General features: G+C 35.7%; 2 protein-coding genes across 2 annotated transcripts in view; both read left to right on the forward strand.

The window, feature by feature from the left end:
- The window catches only part of LOC107750247 (inositol hexakisphosphate kinase 2-like), a 6,754-nt gene extending 4,930 nt beyond the window's left edge, over nt 1-1,824 (forward strand). Inside the window, exons 5-6 of the mRNA XM_016565557.1 lie at nt 268-443; nt 531-1,824. Coding sequence (XP_016421043.1) covers nt 268-443; nt 531-1,145 — 791 coding nt within the window. The 3' untranslated portion in view covers nt 1,146-1,824. The remainder of the gene's footprint in view (nt 1-267; nt 444-530) is intronic.
- A 9,441-nt stretch (nt 1,825-11,265) lies between these two features.
- On the forward strand, nt 11,266-20,030 carry LOC107750248 (protein transport protein Sec61 subunit alpha-like 2). The gene is made up of 12 exons (XM_016565558.1): nt 11,266-11,446; nt 12,216-12,283; nt 12,371-12,436; nt 12,623-12,701; nt 13,013-13,144; nt 13,481-13,590; nt 14,213-14,366; nt 14,454-14,614; nt 18,312-18,509; nt 19,209-19,400; nt 19,498-19,574; nt 19,660-20,030. The coding sequence occupies exons 1-12, from the start codon at nt 11,440-11,442 to the stop codon at nt 19,844-19,846; spliced, it is 1,431 nt and encodes a 476-aa protein (XP_016421044.1). The 5' UTR covers nt 11,266-11,439; the 3' UTR covers nt 19,847-20,030.
- Nucleotides 20,031-21,356: the final 1,326 nt, after the last annotated feature.

The raw sequence follows: 21,356 nt of genomic DNA on the forward strand, positions 1-21,356 counted from the left end.
TATATATATATATATATATATATAGGAAAATCACTACTCCTTATTGTAGCTATTCAAACTGCACAACAAATAACAGTACATTAAAAAGCTTGAAAAGCACGTTTTAAAGCTTGTATTGCTATCCGGATTTGCAATTAGAATGAAAATTGTGAGGTCAATTGATAAAACAGGCCTATTTATCATGCAGAAAAAACAAAGGTTAATTGTAGAGTAATACTGAAAAGAAATGAGAATCAGCGTTTCCTTTAACCCAGCACCTCTAATCAGAATTCATCCTGTTGGAGAACCTGACATGGCGCTACACAGTTCCATGCGTGCTTGATCTGAAGATGGGCACGAGGCAACACGGGGACGACGCCTCTGAGGAGAAGAAGGCCGTCCAGATCCGTAAATGTCAGCAGAGTACGTCCGCCAGCATCGGAGTGCGCCTCTGCGGCATGCAGGTTAGCCTAGCTCTTGAATGTAATTCCATAATATTAGAAACCCTTAAAGGCAATGTTTTATTCACGCTCCTCTTCACTTTCCTCCAGGTCTACCATTCAGACACAGGGCAGCTCATGTTCATGAACAAGTACCACGGCCGTAAGCTGACCCTGTCTGGCTTCAAAGAGGCCATCTTTCAGTTCTTCCACGACGGGAGACGCCTAAGACGCGAGCTCCTGTCGCCGGTGCTGCGGAGACTGCGAGACATGCAGGCGGCCCTGGAGGCCTGCGAAAGCTACCGCTTTTACTCCAGCTCGCTCTTGATAATATACGACGGAGACCCTCCACGATCCCGCCACTCCGCAGAGGATGGGCTTTCAGAAGAGGAGGAGGAAGAAGATGAGGAAGAAGAAGAAGAAGAGGAGGAGGAAGAAGAAGAAGAGGGTGGTGCTTTTGGATTCCCTCACGGCGCAGGAGCGGGCAGCAGCAGTAGCAAAAGCAGTGCTTGTGGCGGCAGCGGCAGCTCTGCTGTGGTGCGACGCATGACCAGATCAGACAGCGGCCCGGTGGTGGACGTACGCATGATTGACTTTGCCCACACCACGTGTCGGCACTACGGCGAGGACAGTGTAGTCCACGAGGGCCAGGATAGCGGTTACATCTTCGGATTGGAGAACCTCATCACCATTATTTCGCAACTAGAGGACAACAGCACAGATTAAACCACAACCAGCATGGCGTTCGAATGGGAAAATGTATCTTTCTCTTTCTTTTCCTCGTTCTTTCAATCCCTCGAGACGTTCAGCTCAGTAAAATCTCAAAGCTCCACCTGTTCAGTTGTTTTTGGTTTCTGATTTTAAGATTAAAAAGGGGTGAGAAGCTAACGTTGAGACGTTACACGATCTGCTTCCTCCATGTTTAGTAGCCTCACTCATTTCCCCCGATGTAATGTTACAATGTTGCTGCCATTCCCCTTTTTGTTCTATTTATTGAGAAGATAAAATGGTTATTTACCGTAAAGGACCTGATTTCGTTTCCATGCTCATTCTTTGAGAAGGTTCCGGAACTTTGATTCGCTTCCGAGTGCTCCCTATTGGATGAAGGAATAGTAGGTGGCGAAAAGGAAGACTGTTAACGCTCTACAGCACCCTCCCCTTGCACCTTTACCCATTGTGAAGAGACAACTATATTCAAATAGTTAGTTGATATACAGAGACTATAATAAAGCTTTATTTATTTGTCATATTTCCTAAATAAACTAAAAAGAAAAAACATTGAAAAAGTGAATGGGGATTCAAGAACTACATTCCATGTTATTAATGTTACAATAATGATATTAATAAATATTATTATTTGACATGTTCAGATACCTCTATCTTATATCTGTTGTACACGGTATGTTGGAGGAAAAATAAAATTTGTTTGTGTTAAATTCTGGTCTTTGATTTGTTTTTTTAGCAAGACTAATCAATTAGTCAATAAAACCCAGTTTAGGTCTTGAGTTGTAGATGCTAAACAAAGAATATTGCAATAAAAAGTATTACGTTGATAAACGTGATAGCCCAAAAATGAAAATTCTGTTTTCATTTACTCCATGTCGTTCCAAACCTGAGACTCTCTTCTGTGGAACATAAAAGACATTTTGGTTACTAACAAAACAATTTGGTTATCAGCATTCTTCAAAATATCTGCATTGGTGTTCAACAGAAGAAGGAAAGCCATACAGGTTTGGAATGACATGAGAGAATAAATGATGACAGAATTTTTCGGGTAATCTATCCCTTTAAGAATTCGCTTTGAATGTTTTCTTTAGCTTTCACAGTCCTCATAAAGAGACAGCGGAAAATCACTCTGCATTATCACAGGTTTTACGGATGCTAATGTCTTGCCCTGTGTGGATATTTTAACGCAAGGTGTCCTGACCAAGTGGCCTAACCTTTTCCTCTTTACTGGCTGTTTGAGAATACAGACTCTTGTCTAGGTTACAAATAGGCTGGTATCATTGTCACACAATGACGCACATGTAAAACATGCATTATCAACAACACTCTTTAAGATACGGGTTAGTTGTCAGTTTGTCAGTCCAGGGAATATTTAGAGTAAAACATTTGAGGGTTTACTATAGAGTCAATAATAAGAATCATTATTAGTAATTGAGCACTGTAAAATCGTAATTATTCCTAACCTTTGACCAGCAATATAATAACATTTAATACTCAAATGGACTTAAATGTCTCATAATAATCTGCTAGATTTGGTCAATTGTGGTCCATGAACAGCTGGTCCAAAACATAAGTGCTTCACAGGAGGCTTCAGATGCCAAATGATGGGCTTTACAGGCTTTGAGGACAGTGTGCATTTAATCATTTGTTCTGTTTGGTTGTTTTATCTGCTTTATCCCGTGTCTCAGTGGACTGCATTGTCTCAGTGATTTGATGTAACATCTTGGATGAGCGCCAGTGTGTCAATAGTCATGCAAATGGTTATTGGTCAGTGCGTGTATGCAAGTGTGTGTGATTTGGTGTTTTTTTTTTGTGACTGAATGTTTGTCAGTATATTTTAACATCACCCTTCCTCCAGCACAGTGGTTGCCATGGCAACAGAGCTGTTTGGTAATACTGAAATCACCATAGCAACAGAACAGTACCATATTTTTAGTTCTTTTCTCTAGCTCTGGGGATCATTGGCCTACATACGTTAATTACGCCTCCTTTAAAATGTTAGGCAAATATCAAATGAATTCATCCCCAACCTGAAACATATGGGGGATATGTTCAGCTTACATAATTACTGGTTTGAAGTATGCCGCTGGCTCATTTGGAGAGTTAACATTTGCATGCTCATTATAGGTACTCGGCTGTGCTCTGGTTTAGTTCGATTCATTCTATTCTACCTTTGTTCTCTGTGTTCTTAAGAATAGAGCATTGTGAGGGCAAAGCATTGCTTGGTTTCTTTTGTCTTTTTCTCTGAACTGAGTCACACCTTTTGAGGTCACATTTATACGCACACACATTTGTAAATATTTAATTTGTCAGTCATCATTTTTTTCAGCTTTCCAAGTGCCAATGTGAGACGCTTTTGATAAAGACAAGTTTCTAGCTTGTAAAGAAAATAAAGAAATAAATAAAAGTGTAAGTTACAATTATATATACTTAAAAAATTTGAGCATTTTCACTAACATTTTATAAAAACATTTATAAAATTAATAATTTTTATAAATAATAAGACATTTCTAAGTAACTAAAAAGTTAAAATTTTATTTGAATAAAAAAATCAAATTCACTTAATTTATTATGCTGAAAATATTATTGTTCTAAATTTAAAATGACACATTTTCACTGTATATTTTATGTTTTTTAAATAAAATGTATCAAATCAGTTTTATAAATAAATAATAAATAAGACATTTATAAATAAATGGAAAGTCTATAAATGAATGAATGAATGAATAAATAAATTCACTCAACTCACTCAAATTTATTATGCTGAAAATATAATTTACAGTGAACAAAACTGTTACATTTAAAATGTAAAACAGAAGCATTTTCACTATATAACATTTTATGAAATAAACTTTATAAATGAGGTATTTATAAATTATTTAAAAGTTTATAAATATATTAATTCACTCAATTCACTCAAATATACTGTGCTGAAAATATAATGGACAAAACTGTGTTAGAATTTAAAATGCAAAATAAAAGCATTTTCTCTAGTGGGTTTTTGGACCTCATATGTTGAGAGAGAATAACTATTGCTTTAGATATTCATTAAAGTTAAGTGATACTTTCATGTATTAGGTCAATTTCATAATTCAGGAAAGGGAATTTCAAGAGTGATCCTGTATTTGTCATCAGTGTGATTCTCAGTGTAGCAGCAGGGTCATTACAGAGGTCACTTCATCGACTTGTTGGAGATCAATATTTAATCCCATTCCAGTTCCACTGAAAGCATGTGTTTGTGGCCATGATTCTTCATATGAAACTTTCAGACAGGTAAGTAAAAGACACTAGCACAGCTTCACGATAACTATAGCCAACATCAGTGTTACAGGTCAACACTGTAGCAACGGACAAAGGGGGGGGGGGATAATTCTAAAAATTGAAAATTGAATTCTATTCTCGCAGAATTCAAGGAGACTAAAGGGCAGCACAGTTCACACCAAGAACGATAACTATAAAGACAACGATATTAGCGTCCACACCAGCGAACGATATTGTCTGTTTATTCTAAGCGCACGCTCGTCTGCCGCTTTAAATTCTCAAGCTCGTTATAGCAGGATCGATTTGGCTCTCAATTTTTATCGTTCATCAGCTGGAAAAAAATCGTTTTGAAAGTGATTCCAACGATATCGTTTCTCTTTGTCTTTATCGTTATAGTTGTGGTGTGGACTCTGCTATTCTTTAATATTGAGAACGATTTTTAGAACTATATCTTTATCGTTATCTTGATAGTTATCGTCCTTGGTGTGAACGGGCCTTTATTAGACATAAACACACCGTGACATGGCCAGCCGTATGGGTCATGAATGCCCCTTTAGTGTCTGACCACAGCCAGAGAGTGTGAGAGAAAACCAGGCCAAGAAAGAATTAGAATCTTACATAAGCACCGCCATGACGTAAACGCCGCTCCCATATAGCACGAGCTGGACTGTGTTGACTACATTCACTGACTGTGCTGTCAACATGTGTTTAATCAGGCCTGCCAATTACACTAACAAGATCAACTAAATCTATCCACCGACGTGTTCCTGATCAGCTACATTGACTTGGCTTATTATTTCATTAACGTGTAGCTTCAAATGCTCAGGTGATTCTGTTTGTGCAAGAAACTCTTTGAAAAATTTTTGTTGCTTTGCAAGGTAAAAAGACTATTATGTGAGAAGTGCATGAATAAAGAAATGATTGATGAATACATTTCACTTCCTATCCCAGTCCTATTTCTCATGTGATGTGTGTATCGTAATGTGAATATTCTGTCAAACCAGCTCAGCCCAGCTGAACCCCTCAGCAGGCAGAAAGAAAGGGCAAGGTTGACTAAGCATTGTTTTTACATAACTGACGCTCTTTGTTATCTACCTAAAATGTTGAAGAAATGGAAGGGGATGCTATGAAGCTGCCTGAAGCAGTTTTCAGACAGAGAGGTCCTAAAAAATACAGTATATAAAATTTTCTATTTTTTATTTTTGTATTAAATTTATTTTTATGTTGGCTACTTACTTATTTACTTTTCATTTATTTATTGTTCCTATTAAATATTATTTTAATTTAATTGTATTTTTTCTATTTTCATTTCTATGATTTCTTGCTAGAACATTATCCATTAATTTTACGGAGATTTCCGTTAACGCTAAAACACAACGAAGTGCAAAATTCAAAATGCAGGTAAAACAAATTTTTGGAAAAAAAAAAAAAAAAATTCAATACAATTCCTAATTCAAAATGCAGGTAAAAAAATTTTTGAAAAAAAAAAAAAAATTCAATACAATTCCTTCATATTAACAGAGTACATTGTGCCCTATTTTTAATTTAATCTTTTTTTTAACAGTGTACAACTAAAATAGAAAAAGAAAAACCCTTGACATTTATAAAGCGGTTTGCAATCAGTCATATATTCATAACCTAAAATGAAAATTCTGTCATTATTTACTCAACTTTGTGTTGTTATTTATTTATTTATCAGTTCAGTTTCATTTCAATTTAATATGTTTTTCAAGTTATAGTATGCCTTCAGAAGACTGAAGAAAAAATAAAAACATTTGGGGTAGAAACAATTTCCTCTTAGAAATTGCTAGTAAATGTCACAATTAATTAGTTATTTGGACCACTTTGTAGGGATTTTATAGTGCTGTTGTATTAAAAAACAGATTTTTTCCCATTTTCTGTTCTGCTTATAAAATAATAGCATATTGGTTTGAAATGATACAAATACAATAAATAATGACAGATTTTTCATTTTTAGCTGAACTCTTCCTTTGCAAATGTCAGTGAAGTAAGGTTATTCAGTGGCCTTGATGTAACAAGGATGATGTAACAATGTCTCAAGCATTTGTAAAGTGTTCTGGTGTAGCCTGCTGTTCAAGGTATTCAGAGGCATGCAGTTAGTCTGCTGTGTATAATACTGCAGAGAAAATATTTTGGGTGCTGGTCCACAGGCATTCTTACAATTTTATTTATGACATTTTAAGGAGGATTTAAAAAAAGGACTAGAGCTAATTGACTTCCCAATTGATTCTAATATTGCACTCTTTGGTTTATGAATCTGTTGAGATGTAAAGTGCTCTGCCTACTGCATTCTTTCCTCTGCTGTCCTGATATAATGTCACATTCTGACTCATCAGACGCCTCTCTAACTCACTAACAGTATTTATAGATGCGTCTAAATATAAGGGGGGAAAAACACTGAAACAGGCACAAATGAGCAAAATGGCTCTGACATTTGGTGATAAAGGATTCATTTATCTCAGTAGTTTGTAGTATCTGTATAGTTATTGTGTGTGTGAGTCTGAGCATATGTGGAATTAACCACAGAGTTTGCTCTGTCTAAGCAAATTTGCCATGCCCATCAAAGGCTTAGGGATCATATCTCTGAGGTGATAAATAAATGAGGATGTCACTTAAGTAAATGTCTCTGGATGCTGGAAAAGACCTTGTGCATCAGGCCAGCGAGTTAAATGGTTTTAGGTCATTAAACAGCAGGGAGGAAGAGCACAGAGAAACTATACTTGAGACAACGGCCACTGTTTCACAGTTTTAATAAATTATCTTGCCCAAAATGCCTGTTATACTGAAAAAAAAGAAAAGAAAAAAGATTTTTCAAAGTTGTAAATATAACAAAGATTATTAAAGCACATTTTATTTTATTTCAGTATTTCTACTTCAAAATGTCATGTTTAATTTAAGGTGTTCTTTGTAATTATTTGTGAAATGTACTAGCAATTTGTGAATGAAAATGGTTTCTACACAAGTCTTTTTCCACTTCTAATGGCACTTTCTTAAATATTGAAAGTATTTTAAAATATTTAAATGAATATATTTATTTTAATATTATCAATATTTAAAAATAAATACATGAATTACCAGACATGAATAGTAATACATCCAAATATTTATGTTAATATTTAAATAATAATAATTATTTAATGTTTTAATGTTTAAACATTAAAAAGTAAAGTAAATGCTTAGAAGCATGAATAAACAACAAAAATAAATAATTAAAGAGTAATATACAAAATTAATATATATTTAATAAAAAAAAAATTTCAGTGTTTTGAACTAACTTACAGCCATCATGAAATTTGCTAAACATGAATTGGTTGAATGGTTAAAATGCATTAATGCAATTGCTAAGACTGTATGTTTTAGTAATGAGAGTCTATATTCACAAGGACAAATGACTATAAGTGTGGCCAATTACATCTGAAATTGATTTCATTTACTTTTTAATTGGCTAGTCAGCTCATTAAGAGGAAATATTTAAGCCATGATGACCAGCGAAATATAAATTTGTACTGGTACTTTGTATTGTTTGAGTGCTATAAGAACTTAAAACTGAGAACCAATTGATGCGAGTAAAACAGCATTTATTAGTTTGATTTCTAAAATGTAATTAAATAAGTTAACTTCAGTTTATGTAAGGCATTGAAAATAGGATGTAATTCAGCCATTTGTTTCACTCAAATTGTAAACCAAACCCAAGTGAATCAGATGAGCCAACTGAAATGTCACGTAATCCATAAAACAAATCATATATCTTCAACACAGTTAGCAACTGAAGAATTTAGATCCTGGGTTATGTCAACAGCATCTGAAAATAGCAGCTCAAATGGACTATATCTCACGGAGAATTGCAAACACCACAAAAATAAATGAAGAGGAAGGCCTTGGTGTACGTGAAAATAAACATTTTGGAAAATATTAATTTCCTTTGCTTATGTATCACGCCACTTTCTTCTAATATTTAAATAATAATAATTATTTAATGTTTTAATGTTTAAACATTAAAAAGTAAAGTAAATGCTTAGAAGCATGAATAAACAACAAAAATAAATAATTAAAGAGTAATATACAAAATTAATATATATTTAATAAAAAAAAAATTTCAGTGTTTTGAACTAACTTACAGCCATCATGAAATTTGCTAAACATGAATTGGTTGAATGGTTAAAATGCAATTGCTTTAGGTCAAAGACTGTATGTTTTAGTAATGAGAGTTTATATTCACAAGGACAAATGACTATAAGTGTGGCCAATTACATCTGAAATTGATTTCATTGACTTTTTAATTGGCTAGTCAGCTCATTAAGAGGAAATATTTAAGCCATGATGACCAGCGAAATATAAATTTGTACTGGTACTTTGTATTGTTTGAGTGCTTTATAAAAACTTAAAACTGAGAACCAATTGATGCGATTAAAACAGCATTTATTAGTTTGATTTCTAAAATGTAATTAAATAAGTTAACTTCAGTTTATGTAAGGCATTGAAAATAGGATGTAATTCAGCCATTTGTTTCACTCAAATTGTAAACCAAACCCAAGTGAATCAGATGAGCCAACTGAAATGTCACGTAATCCATAAAACAAATCATATATCTTCAACACAGTTAGCAACTGAAGAATTTAGATCCTGGGTTATGTCAACAGCATCTGAAAATAGCAGCTCAAATGGACTATATCTCACGGAGAATTGCAAACACCACAAAAATAAATGAAGAGGAAGGCCTTGGTGTACGTGAAAATAAACATTTTGGAAAATATTAATTTCCTTTGCTTATGTATCACGCCACTTTCTTCTCAGTCCAGATTCCACGTCCTTCAACATGGCTGAAATATTATGCCTTTATAAATTTACACAAGGTATATACAGTGTATATATATATATATATAAATATACACACAAAATGCTAAATGACATCTTTTGCCTTATACGACACAACACTGAGATGTAAAAATAAAATGAACCAGCTGGGTGAGAAATGTATGATTTGTGTGGTATTTGCTTGGCCTCACCTCTGTGTTATCTCACAGTTCACTGACATTATATAACCAGTCTGAACAAGTATCTCTTTATTAAACTGCAGACAATGGCTCATCCCAATCAGCCGCTGTGTGCATAAATGTGTATAAAGTACTGAGCAAAAAGCCATGTGTTCTCTGCTCTGTCATTTGTTCATTCCCCGGTTGGTGTGAATGTTATAGGGCTCAGTGATTATGTGTGTCAGATTGGCCTGCATCAACTGCAGACACCAGACTAGGATAATCTGCTCATGTTTTGATGAACTACAATTGTTTAAAAAATATGGTCACTTAAATAATTCATTATCAAGTTTTAAATGTTGCTGAGATATGAATTACATCATCTTGTAAAAATTACACTTTTAGTAATTCGGTTATAATACATTTAAAATTAATAATTTTATTATAATTATATAATAATAAAAAATACTTCTGATTATATCCGTAAGATTTGCGACAATGTGAATCGCCCATTTTCAAATCACATCATAATCTCAAATAACAAAACTGTACTGGACTGAAAAGCACTGAAGTAGAATCACCACGATGGTATAAAACAGGGGTGTCCAAACTTTGCGACAATGTGAATCGCCCATTTTCAAATCACATCATAATCTCAAATAACAAAACTGTACTGGACTGAAAAGCACTGAAGTAGAATCACCACGATGGTATAAAAAAAAATACTATTGATAGAATACGTGTCCAAAAATCATGGTATTATTATAAGTCCAAATAAATGTGGTATGATTTCCAAAAACTAGTATCATAATACTTCTTGGTACTTTTTGTTCAGGGATTCTAATACCTCTGATTCACCAGTCAAATCCTCGTGGCAACAGGTTTTTCATGACTCAAGAGCCTCCGGATTTCTGATGAACGGATGCCCCCTGGCGGTTATTTGTGTCAAGTAACCTATATTAAACTGCAATGCTGAAGATGCACTCAGTGAAGTCATATTTTGTAAAATTAGACGTGAAACTGAAGATTTCTGTTATCTTGCGCAGACACGAATTATTTACCACAAAATCTATATAAACATTGATATTTTGTGCTTCTTAACACTCGCCATTATATTGACATTATATTACGTTGGAATAATATGTGGTTCTAATTGAACGTAATTCGTGTTAAAAAATAATTCTAACAACATAAAACAATACACATTACCTTAAGGGTTATCTTTGTAAAGAATAACGTTGGCTATTGCATCAATGCATCTGTCAATCTCAGCACAGTAGCTTGACAGACTAAAAGTAACTGTAATAAAACTTGTAAATAATGAAAAAATAATTAATTCTAATCTATGAGTCATTGTAATTTATTAACAATCTATTTAATATATAATATGTTGAGCTGAAAAAGAACAAAACATTTACGTAACCTGCGTCCTTCGAGACAAAAAAAGTCTTCCGCCAGGAGGCGCATGGAGGCTCAGAAAGCCCAATCCTCATCTGAAAAGCATTCATATCTAGCACGTGTTTGTCTTAGTTATTGGGGATATATGTATACTAAATTATATAATCTTTTAAACATATTATTTTCAGAGGATTTTTACTAGCATATGTACAGAAAACCCCAGATATTTCTATAAAAAGTCTTTTGTTTTTTATTAGATCATAAATGACTCTGATTGGTCAATTTTGGCCCACGCTGAGAAAAGTAACAGTTAACACGTGACACCCTTATGCACTCCACGTCGGAACACACTCACCTATTAGAAACCTAAATATTTATTAAATTAAAAAAATTAAAAAATTAAAGAGCACAACTGCAAAATTGTTATTTAACGTTAGAACTATCATACCTGTATTAGAGACAATTTCCGGGCCACTAATCCCGCCCATTTCATACTTTATTCGGTTTCCATCCAGCCCGCTGTTTCTGTCGTGTGCGTACTCTGGCTGATGGCGTGTCCTGAACACGCTCCTCATAGATCCGCTGACCGGTGCTCGCTAGCTAGCCGCTAGACTGCAGGGGACCATCATCAGAGGGACACCATGGCCAGTGAGTCGTCATGTTTTTTTGTTTTGTTTTTTTTACTTAACTTTACTTCGAGTCTACTAAAAAGGATTTTAATGCATTATGTAGCTGTAAACAACTGCTATTTTAAAAATAACAGTTTAGCTTCAGTGCTACATTCATTCATTACAGATTAGCAACTGTATTTTACTGTTAGAATGGCATGTTCTTCATTGTTTTATTGTCCAGTTTACAAAAACACGCACTATATGTTTATATTGTGTTGTCTAAAATGTGACTAATGGTTACATTTGTAATTGCACTGATTTTATAAAGCGACCGTAGCCAGCTAACGTTAGTACTTGGTCAATAAACTAGCATGGTCACAAATGCATTTGCTGTTTATTTTCATTGCATAGACGTTGTATGCTTTTTGAACTTGTAATATATTGCACATAACAAGTAATTTATTTAGGACCATGGTACATAATTAAAATATAACGCTCACTTCATCTGCTAACGTCGATAATTGTAAATCATTATCTTTGTTTTGAAGCGTGATTTTTTTGTTTTAGTTTCATGCATGCATTTAATGGACAGAAGTCACTGTCTGATCGTGTGATTTTGGTCGGAGTTTTCTTCTTGAAATGAATGATGACGTTGCAAGAGACACCGATTCAAGTAACTTGTTTGAACTCCAGAAACTCTAAAGCCACGTCGCCTGAATCACCAAGACCTCTTAGGATACGTTGTCTTGTTTTCTCAAGTTAGGCATAAGAACTGTAAACTTAAGTGCATTTCTTTTCTGTTTCAGTTAAATTCTTAGAAGTGATAAAGCCATTCTGTGCGGTTTTACCTGAGATCCAGAAACCAGAGAGGAGGGTATGCAGTTTGGTCACATCAGCCGTTTGCTTTACTTGTTCTTGTGGCGCTTCAGTGATACTAACTCTTTGAATCGCTTCCCCACAGATTCAGTTCAGAGAAAAAGTGTTATGGACTGCAATCACCCTGTTCATCTTTCTGGTGTGCTGCCAGGTATGTTCACTCTTATTTAAACTCTTGAGCTCTCTGAAGTGCTGTAAACTGTTGATGATCAGCAAAATAATTCTTGTGCATTTATAAACTTCTCAAACCAAACATTACCATTTTTGGATGTGTTTTAATTGCTTTAGGAGACCGTAAACTTTGTTTGAATGATCTCCTATGCTCTCTGTCCTCCAGATTCCCCTCTTTGGAATCATGTCTTCAGACTCAGCAGATCCCTTTTACTGGATGAGAGTGATCCTGGCATCCAACAGAGGTGCAGACAGTGATTGAATCAGTCATCACGTTGATTAATGAATAACAGTTGCACAGTATTATATGGTTAATTTAATTAACTTTCATTAAATTTTCATTTCAATTGATCTGCCATAAACAATCTGTGCTTGTTTGATTGTCAATAAATAATTCAAAATTAATATTTACTCCAAATCCACTCAATTATATGTAATATTTGGTATGCACAATTTTTTGTGTTTTATATTAGTCATTGGCCTTTGGAAAAAGCCATATTTGCCAACCATTAGATTGTTTAAACGTTTAATTAAAGTTTAACAATGTGTGTTTCAGGTACTCTGATGGAGTTGGGTATCTCTCCCATTGTGACGTCTGGTCTGATCATGCAGCTGCTGGCTGGAGCTAAAATCATTGAGGTTGGAGACACACCTAAAGATAGAGCACTCTTCAACGGAGCTCAGAAACGTAAGATATGTTATAACATTCTATTATATGATTCTCATGCATGCAGGATAATATCATGGCTTATTACGCAGCACTCTGGAATTCTTGATTCTGATTGGTCAATTGTGGAATTGTGTGTGTGTGTGTGTGTGTCTATATATATATATATATATATATATATATATGTATATGTATTGAATGTGGCACTCCCCTGACTCTGTTAAGTGACTTCATTGGTTGAAACTAATGGAATGGTCTAATGCAGCTTCCAGTGCAATACTCTTGTGGGAAACCCATCTTAATGTCATCATTGCATTTGTTTTTGTAAGACATCTAACTGTTAGATCTTTCCACCAGTCTTTGGCATGATCATCACCATTGGCCAATCTGTCGTGTATGTGATGACTGGCATGTATGGAGACCCTTCAGAAATGGGTGCTGGAATCTGCCTCCTCATCATCATCCAGGTTAATTCACAATCTTTATAGTCACCTGTGCATGAAATATTTAGGCATTTTAGTAGTGATAAACTGATATATTTATTCAGCCGATAACGTTCCCTGCTTGGCCATTTAACAGAAGCATTCGGCTCCAACCAAATCTCCTGGCACCATTATGAATGGATAATGCACATATTCTGTTTTCAGTCATTAATATTGTGCATTGAGTACATTTAATTTTAGTACTCTTTATTCTAGATACTATCATTGACAACGACCATTTAAAAACATATTGGATCTATATTTGCCTTATTGTGGAATCATTTTTGTTATCTATCTAGCTTCCTTCAAGTTATTGGTTATCACCGTTGGTTGCTAAATAACCTGTAATTTCACAAGACTTTGACCTGTCTTAACGCAGTGACCTTTGCAGGCATTGTTCAAATAATCTTGTCTGTTTGTATTCGCATCTGCTATCTACGCAAATGAGCCTCATTATAAAAAGACCGATTGATCAACATTTTGGATCTCGTCAGTCTTATCTTGTGATTTGCTTTGTGAAGAACATTATCCTTTTGTTGAAAACACCTTCCTTTAGTTAATTATGCTATACTTGATCAGTTAATATTGATTTGTATACTCTCTCTAGTTGTTTGTGTCTGGTCTGATCGTGTTGCTGCTGGATGAGTTGCTGCAGAAGGGTTACGGTTTGGGCTCTGGTATTTCTCTCTTCATCGCCACCAACATCTGTGAAACAATAGTATGGAAGGCGTTCAGCCCAACCACAGTCAACACAGGAAGAGGTTTGTGTTCAGGATGCAGCATCTTGTTTTGAACCATTCTGTAGTGTCTTAAGTGATGCTGACTGAAATTTGTTTGTGTACGTGCAGGTACAGAGTTTGAAGGAGCCATTATTGCTCTGTTCCACCTGTTGGCCACTCGTACTGATAAAGTGCGAGCACTGAGAGAGGCCTTCTATAGACAGAACCTGCCCAACCTCATGAACCTCATTGCTACAGTCTTCGTCTTTGCAGTGGTCATATACTTTCAGGTTAGTGGGTTATTGCATAAAGGTGTGGTCATATTAGCAAAAGAAGTTCCATAGTGTAGTAAGGCTGTCAAAAAAAAAAAAAAAAATTTTTTGAATATTCGTCGAATTTAAAATAAAAATCCACATTCGAATGCAAAAACGTTGCATTCGAATTTTAGGTGTGCATCAGGCAGCCTTATCAGTGGTGCATGAAATGCAACGACGATGTAAGTGTCATTGCATTTTAACCCTTTAGGCGCCAGGGTTTTTTGGAAAAAATGCTGGATTTTGACATCAAGATTTCAAAAGCTTGTGGCTTGAAAAGGCTTAAAGATAGAGATCTACAGTAAATTAGAAAAATGTTGGGCATGACCGAAAGTTTATGTGGGGTGTACATATACTCATCTAATTTGCATATTATGACGTCATCAGGTTTTTGTTTGTTTTTTTTGTCTTTTTATCCTCATTCCAAATGATCAGAAAAGAGGAAACCAACAATAAAATAGGAGAAAGTACTAAATTATTACTATATTACAATACTATATAGTAGTAAAACACATGTGAACAGTAGCCTACTTTTTGATCAGTTCATCAGTAATATTCAGGAAAAAATGAAGTGGAAGTTTGAACTTATTTGCATGCGTTTTTTTTTTTTTGTCTTTTTATCCTCATTCCAAATTATCAGGAAAAGAGGAAATCAACAGTAAAACTATTAGTAACTATAGTAAATTATTACTATATTACTGTGCCATAGTAAAATGCATGTGCCTATTTTTTGATCAGTTGACCAGCTATCTGCCCAATCAGGTATCTAGGTGACACAGTTTATAGTTCTTGAGAGTATGGTACCTCTCATTGCATGGCACAGCGCACAGACCTACCCCACACTGACTGCACCTGTACTTTGTAAGGGTGCAGCACTGGTCAAATCTTTCTCTCCTAGATAACCAACAGGCTCATCAAAGTGTTTGATCCAGTCCTGATACACTTCTTCATTTCTCAAAAAAAACTAGCCACCATTGTCATCGCTATTTCCAGCCCCGTTTAGAGCCAGATCACCCCTGCTGCCTCTACCACGTCTCCCGGCTCTCCCACGCACAGCACGGCCACATCTACCGCGGCCACTCCCACCTCTTTGGGGCGCTGGATCCTTTGCGCTGCAAAGATGTACCGGGTGAAGCGCGATTATTAGACGACCGATTGTCATTTCCAAAAGGCAAATATTCCCCTTCAGAGTCAGAATCGGCGAATAACATTTGCAACGCATTCTCACGGTATAACTTTTTATTAGCCATTTGGCGATTTTTCTCTCACAATTTACTCACATGCTCTGAACTGAACTGCTTCCGCATCAATGACACGATAGCTCACTTGCTCTGCTCTTTACTCAAACACTTTACTCAAATAGGAACATGACGTCATTTTAATCTAGAATCGAAGTACTACATGTCTGTCATCTAGTGGTAGGGAATACAAATGAGATATTACACCACATTAGGATCTACAGCCTATTTTATTAAGTATGACGTCTTGTTGCAATTTTGCGACTTTGGCGCTTAGAGGGTTAATGCTTTTGTTAGCCTATCCAGTCGAACCCACTAGATGCGGCACTGCTACGTTGTTCATTGAAAATATTGCGAAAAAATAGAACATCAATGCGGAGATTGTTGTTTACGTCAAAACCGAAACCAAGCCGTTCACACAGAACGCATATTTATAACATTTTCTAGAGGGACATCTATCACCGTTGCACTCGCGTCTCGCACAAGAGAGCCGCATGTTTAGAAAGCCATGTAAAAATTTATGTAAGTTCTACTTTTTAAAAACATGTCTCAAGACTTTATGGCGGTTTTCCCCATCCCACTGCATCTCATGTTTAAATGAATAAAGTACTCTTTGTGATTGGTTTTCGGTCCTTTGTATTAAACCATATATACATGCATGATGCTGTTTTGTGTCTAATTGTTTAAGCAACTTTAATTATATAAGGTTTATAAACATTATTTTAAACATTATGCACTTTTTTCAAAGATAGTCGTGTTATTTTATTATGCTTTGAAGAAACGTGCATAATATTTTGTTCGATGCGCCCCCTTGTGGCCTCAGGAGAGAAGCCAAAAGCTTTTCTCCGTAACTGAAATTATGCCTTTTAAATTCGAATCTAATTCGAATATTGATAATATTTAAGTACACAATTCGAATTTAGTTTTTCAGCCATTTTGACTGCCCTATAGTGTAGTAATGTAAGAAGCACCGCTGACACAGAAATCACTTTCAATCTGAGTAGGTTTTTGTTGCTAAATGCAGCAAATTCATGTGACTAACTTGAAAATGAGTGAAACTTGCGTGGGAAAGTTTTTCACCCTCACACAAAACTCCTGATCGTGGAGATTCCTATTGGAATGATGGGATTTTGCCCACGAAAATGTCCATACCTATACAGAGTTGTTTGCTAAGCCATATCTGCTGCTATAGCTTGTTCAAATCTTTAAAGGGTTAGTTCACCCAAAAATGAAAATTAGTCCATAAATTACTCGCCCTCAAGTCATCCTAGGTGTATATGACTTTCTTCTTTCAGACGAATCCAAAAATTATTTGATCTTTCAAGCTATTTAATGGCACTCAGCGGGTGTTGCAGTGCATCAGTCCAAAAGAAGTGAAAAAAAAGTGCCCATCCTTAATAAAAAGTGCCTCACACGACTCCGGGGGGTGAACAAAGGCCTCCTGTAGCAAATCGATGCATTTTTGTACGAAAAATAACCATATTTAAAACGTAATAATTTAATCTAGCTTGCGCCAACAGTTGTACGCGGAAGCAGCTCCAGGCGGATGACGTATGAGGTCAGCGTTGCGCATGCGCCACTCAGAAGTGACGCACTCGGAAGCGCAGGGAAGAGATCAAATCAAAACAACGGTCACTAATTAGAAGTACAAAACGAGGCTTTGTAAAGAAGAATGTCGGAGGATTTCGATAAGAGGAGACTGGTTTTCTTTCGCTAAAGTAAGGAAACTTTGCTTCCTTTGCTCCTGTATACAAACGTTGGTTTTCACGAGACTCACTGGCGCATGCGCAACGCTGACCTCATACCTCATCAGCCCGGAGCTGCTTCCGTGTACAACTGTTGGCGCAAGCTACATTAAAGTGATTTACATTTTGAATGAGGCCTTTGTTCACCCCCTGGAGCCGTGTGAGACACTTTTAAAAAAAATTTTTTATGGATGGGCACTTTTTATTTCACTTCTTTTGGACTGATGCATGCAACACCCGCTGAGTGCCAATAAACAGCTTGAAAGATCAAATACAATTTTTAATATATAACTCCGACTGGATTCGTCTGAAAGAAGAAAGTCATATACACCTAGGATTACTTGAGGGTGAGTAATTTATTGAATAAATATCATTTTTGGGTGAACTAACCCTTTAGCCCTAATTAGCTGACAACTCTTCCCGCACATAGGGCTGCACAATTAATTCAAAACAAAATATGAAATTATGATATGGTTCAGTGGCTTTCAAATGCAAGCAGCTCATGATCCAGTGTTTTTTAGAGCGGCTCTGGTCAAAGTAAATGCTCCACAGGAACTCGTTTTCTGCATCTGCTCTCAGTTTGGGCCTCTAATAATGTGCATTTGGAAATAATAGCAGATATTGCGGTTTAATTATAAATGATCACAATTCAAGTATTCGATGCCAAGTATATTATTTCTTGTTCCACAGGGCTTCAGAGTTGACCTCCCTATCAAATCTGCTCGTTACCGTGGCCAGTATAACACGTATCCCATCAAACTGTTCTACACCTCCAACATTCCCATCATCCTGCAGTCTGCATTGGTGTCCAACTTATACGTCATCTCTCAAATGCTCTCCACTCGCTTCAGTGGGAACTTCTTGGTCAACCTGCTGGGTACTTGGTCGGTAAGTCACTTGTTTAAACTTTCCCATATTTGTGTTGTCTGAACAGGTTTTAATCTTTTTTTATTCTTTCTTTTTTTCAGTTTGAACATGCATTTTTCCTTGCACCTATAAATAGAGTAACATGTTTTAAATCAGTTTTTAAAACAACTTTTCTGACTCAAAAGCCCCCCATTCTCCAACACAATATTCAATATATTATTATAGGCTATATATATTGTTGTAATTGACAAAGCTGCTTTTTAAAAAAAAAATTGATCTTATTCATATAAACTGGCAGTATTGATATGTTAAATTAATTAACTATGACTCATTTTGTTTCAAGAACTGTATGTTCTTCAATAAAAGATGTTATTGTTTTTAATTTAGAATTAGAATATATTAATAGTAATAGTAATTCATTAATTTAAATGTTTAAATAATTTTATGTGTAAAGTTTGCTGAGGTCCCTCTAGTGGACTCTGACCCCCTGGTTGTGAATCATATGTTTAAAATTATGTACACTCACACCTGGTCAAGATGATGTTGCCTATAAAACTGTTTATTCTACATGTGTGGTCCACCCTCATTTTGAAATCACATGACCATAGCAATGCTACTCATTTTATTTTGCTTATCAGACTCTTTGAGTTTTGTAACAAATTATTTTGTAAAAAAAATACACCTTGGTGCACCTATAAAGATTTTTTCTTCGGTTAACAGGATACCTCAACTGGAGGGCCAGCTCGTGCTTATCCAGTAGGTGGTCTATGTTACTACCTCTCTCCCCCAGAGTCCTTCAGCACAGTTTTGGAGGATCCCGTCCATGCCATCATTTACATAATCTTCATGCTGGGATCCTGTGCCTTCTTCTCTAAGACCTGGATTGAGGTGTCTGGATCCTCTGCCAAAGATGTAAGAAGCTGTATACTGTTCCTGCTTATTGAGTACACTGAGCTGCATTGTACAGTTGACCTATGCAGGCTTCATGTGTACACTTTGCATTACTTAGGTCGCCAAACAGCTGAAAGAACAGCAGATGGTTATGAGGGGACACAGAGAAACTTCTATGGTCCATGAACTCAACAGGTAAAACATACAGAGCACTCAAACTTAATTAGACTCAATTAATCAAACATGGAATAACTAAAACTTTCTTTAAATCCTCAATTAGATACATCCCCACAGCAGCAGCTTTCGGAGGCCTGTGTATAGGTGGCCTCTCAGTCATGGCCGACTTCCTGGGAGCCATCGGCTCAGGAACTGGAATCTTGTTGGCCGTCACCATCATCTACCAGTACTTTGAGATCTTTGTGAAAGAACAGAGTGAAGTGGGCAGTATGGGTGCTCTTCTCTTTTAGTACAGCCCTCTGTGACCACATCAGACTGACTGAATTTATGAGGTTAAGTTCTTTTATATGATTTTTTTAACGCACAAATTCTGTTCTACATCAAGGATGTGCTCCCACTGTGCATCTGATCCTGACCTGTAGTGGCTCGCTTCGCATCAGAGTTGCAGAGTAAATTGTATTCCATTCTCTTGGGGAAAATGTGTGTGTGTATATATATATATATTTAAATCTCCCAAGCCAGGAACACACATATGTGGGTGTTTCTGATTCCATGTAATTCCATTCAGTAATGCATAATAGAACAAACATGTCCAAACTTGATCAGCCTGTGATACGCCCTGGACTAAACGTGTCTCAGTATGTGTGTGATGAGGTAAACGCAATGTTCTATCATGGCAATGGTTGATTTTAGTGTATGTGTGGGTATGTGCACATTTGCCTGTTGCATTTTGTGTGGGCTGTGTGATAACATGGGATTGGTTGTTAAATTTGTTTATCAGTGCGATTTCTTTGAGATTGGATTTGTTGAAATGTTATTTTTTTTATATTTATGTTTGTTGTTTTCTTCCTGTATTTACAAGCTGTTATAAAATAGTTCTGTGTATTTCAGTCACACTACTTAAAAATATTTCTATTATTGACCCTTTTAGATCTAATTAGCTGTGGTTTCTTTTAGTGGAGCAAATGCTGCAGAAACTGCCTGTTAATGAACATGCCAGTGTTGATATGAGAGGATGTGGTTTGTAAAAGAAGAATGTTTCATATGTTTTTCTTATACAGGCCACAGTATTAAAATGTGTTGCGAATACTTATGGAGTTTTGTTCTTTGTCCATTTTGAGCCGGTTTTTTTTCTCTCTAAAGATGTTAATTGAAGACAAAAAAACTGTTACTGTAGTCTTCAGAGTGAAACCATTTCTGTGCAGAACCCCCACGGCTACCACATTCATTCATTTAAAAAAAAAAGAGTTAATTTGTCACCATTTTTTCTTAGTTTAATGTCATGTGCTTCAATGTGTTGTGTTATGCGTGGCCTCATCCATGGTAATAAAATAAATGTATGTTGCTTATGTTCATAAATTCACATTTGATACTCATGTCTGAGCTGTATTTGGGGTTAAGGACACACTGTACTATCCGTTCAGATGCAGTGTCAAAAAAACACTCGGAATGCTTGAATATTTAATGGATAAAATAATAAAAATAAATTATGTATTTATTTAAATGAAGTTTTCTGGTATTTAAAAATACACTAAACTGTAAGAAATAACTAAATTTTGTATCTTATGATTTTTTTTTTATTGACCTTTTTTATCGATCCTATCCACCTCTTTCCCGAACGCGGAAGTTTCGTCCGTCTCATAAGGGAATGCTTAACATTTCCGGTTTCTGGTGTTTCCAGTCAAATGAACGCAAAGCATAACCCCACAACACCGGCCGACAGTGAAGTGATATAACAGACCGAATTAAATAAATGTATACATTCGTTTCTAATTATAATTAGATTTTACTGACACATTG

The sequence above is a fragment of the Sinocyclocheilus rhinocerous genome, unplaced genomic scaffold, assembly GCF_001515625.1.
Source record: "Sinocyclocheilus rhinocerous isolate Xijiao unplaced genomic scaffold, SAMN03320098_v1.1 scaffold963, whole genome shotgun sequence".
Classification (NCBI taxonomy): Eukaryota; Metazoa; Chordata; class Actinopteri; order Cypriniformes; family Cyprinidae; genus Sinocyclocheilus; species Sinocyclocheilus rhinocerous.

Coding starts and splice junctions, on each gene's coding strand:
- LOC107750248 (XM_016565558.1), top strand. Junction 13,591..14,212: donor GCCTCCTCATCATCATCCAG/GTTAATTCACAA, acceptor TACTCTCTCTAG/TTGTTTGTGTCTGGTCTGAT. Junction 14,615..18,311: donor CAGTGGTCATATACTTTCAG/GTTAGTGGGTTA, acceptor CTTGTTCCACAG/GGCTTCAGAGTTGACCTCCC.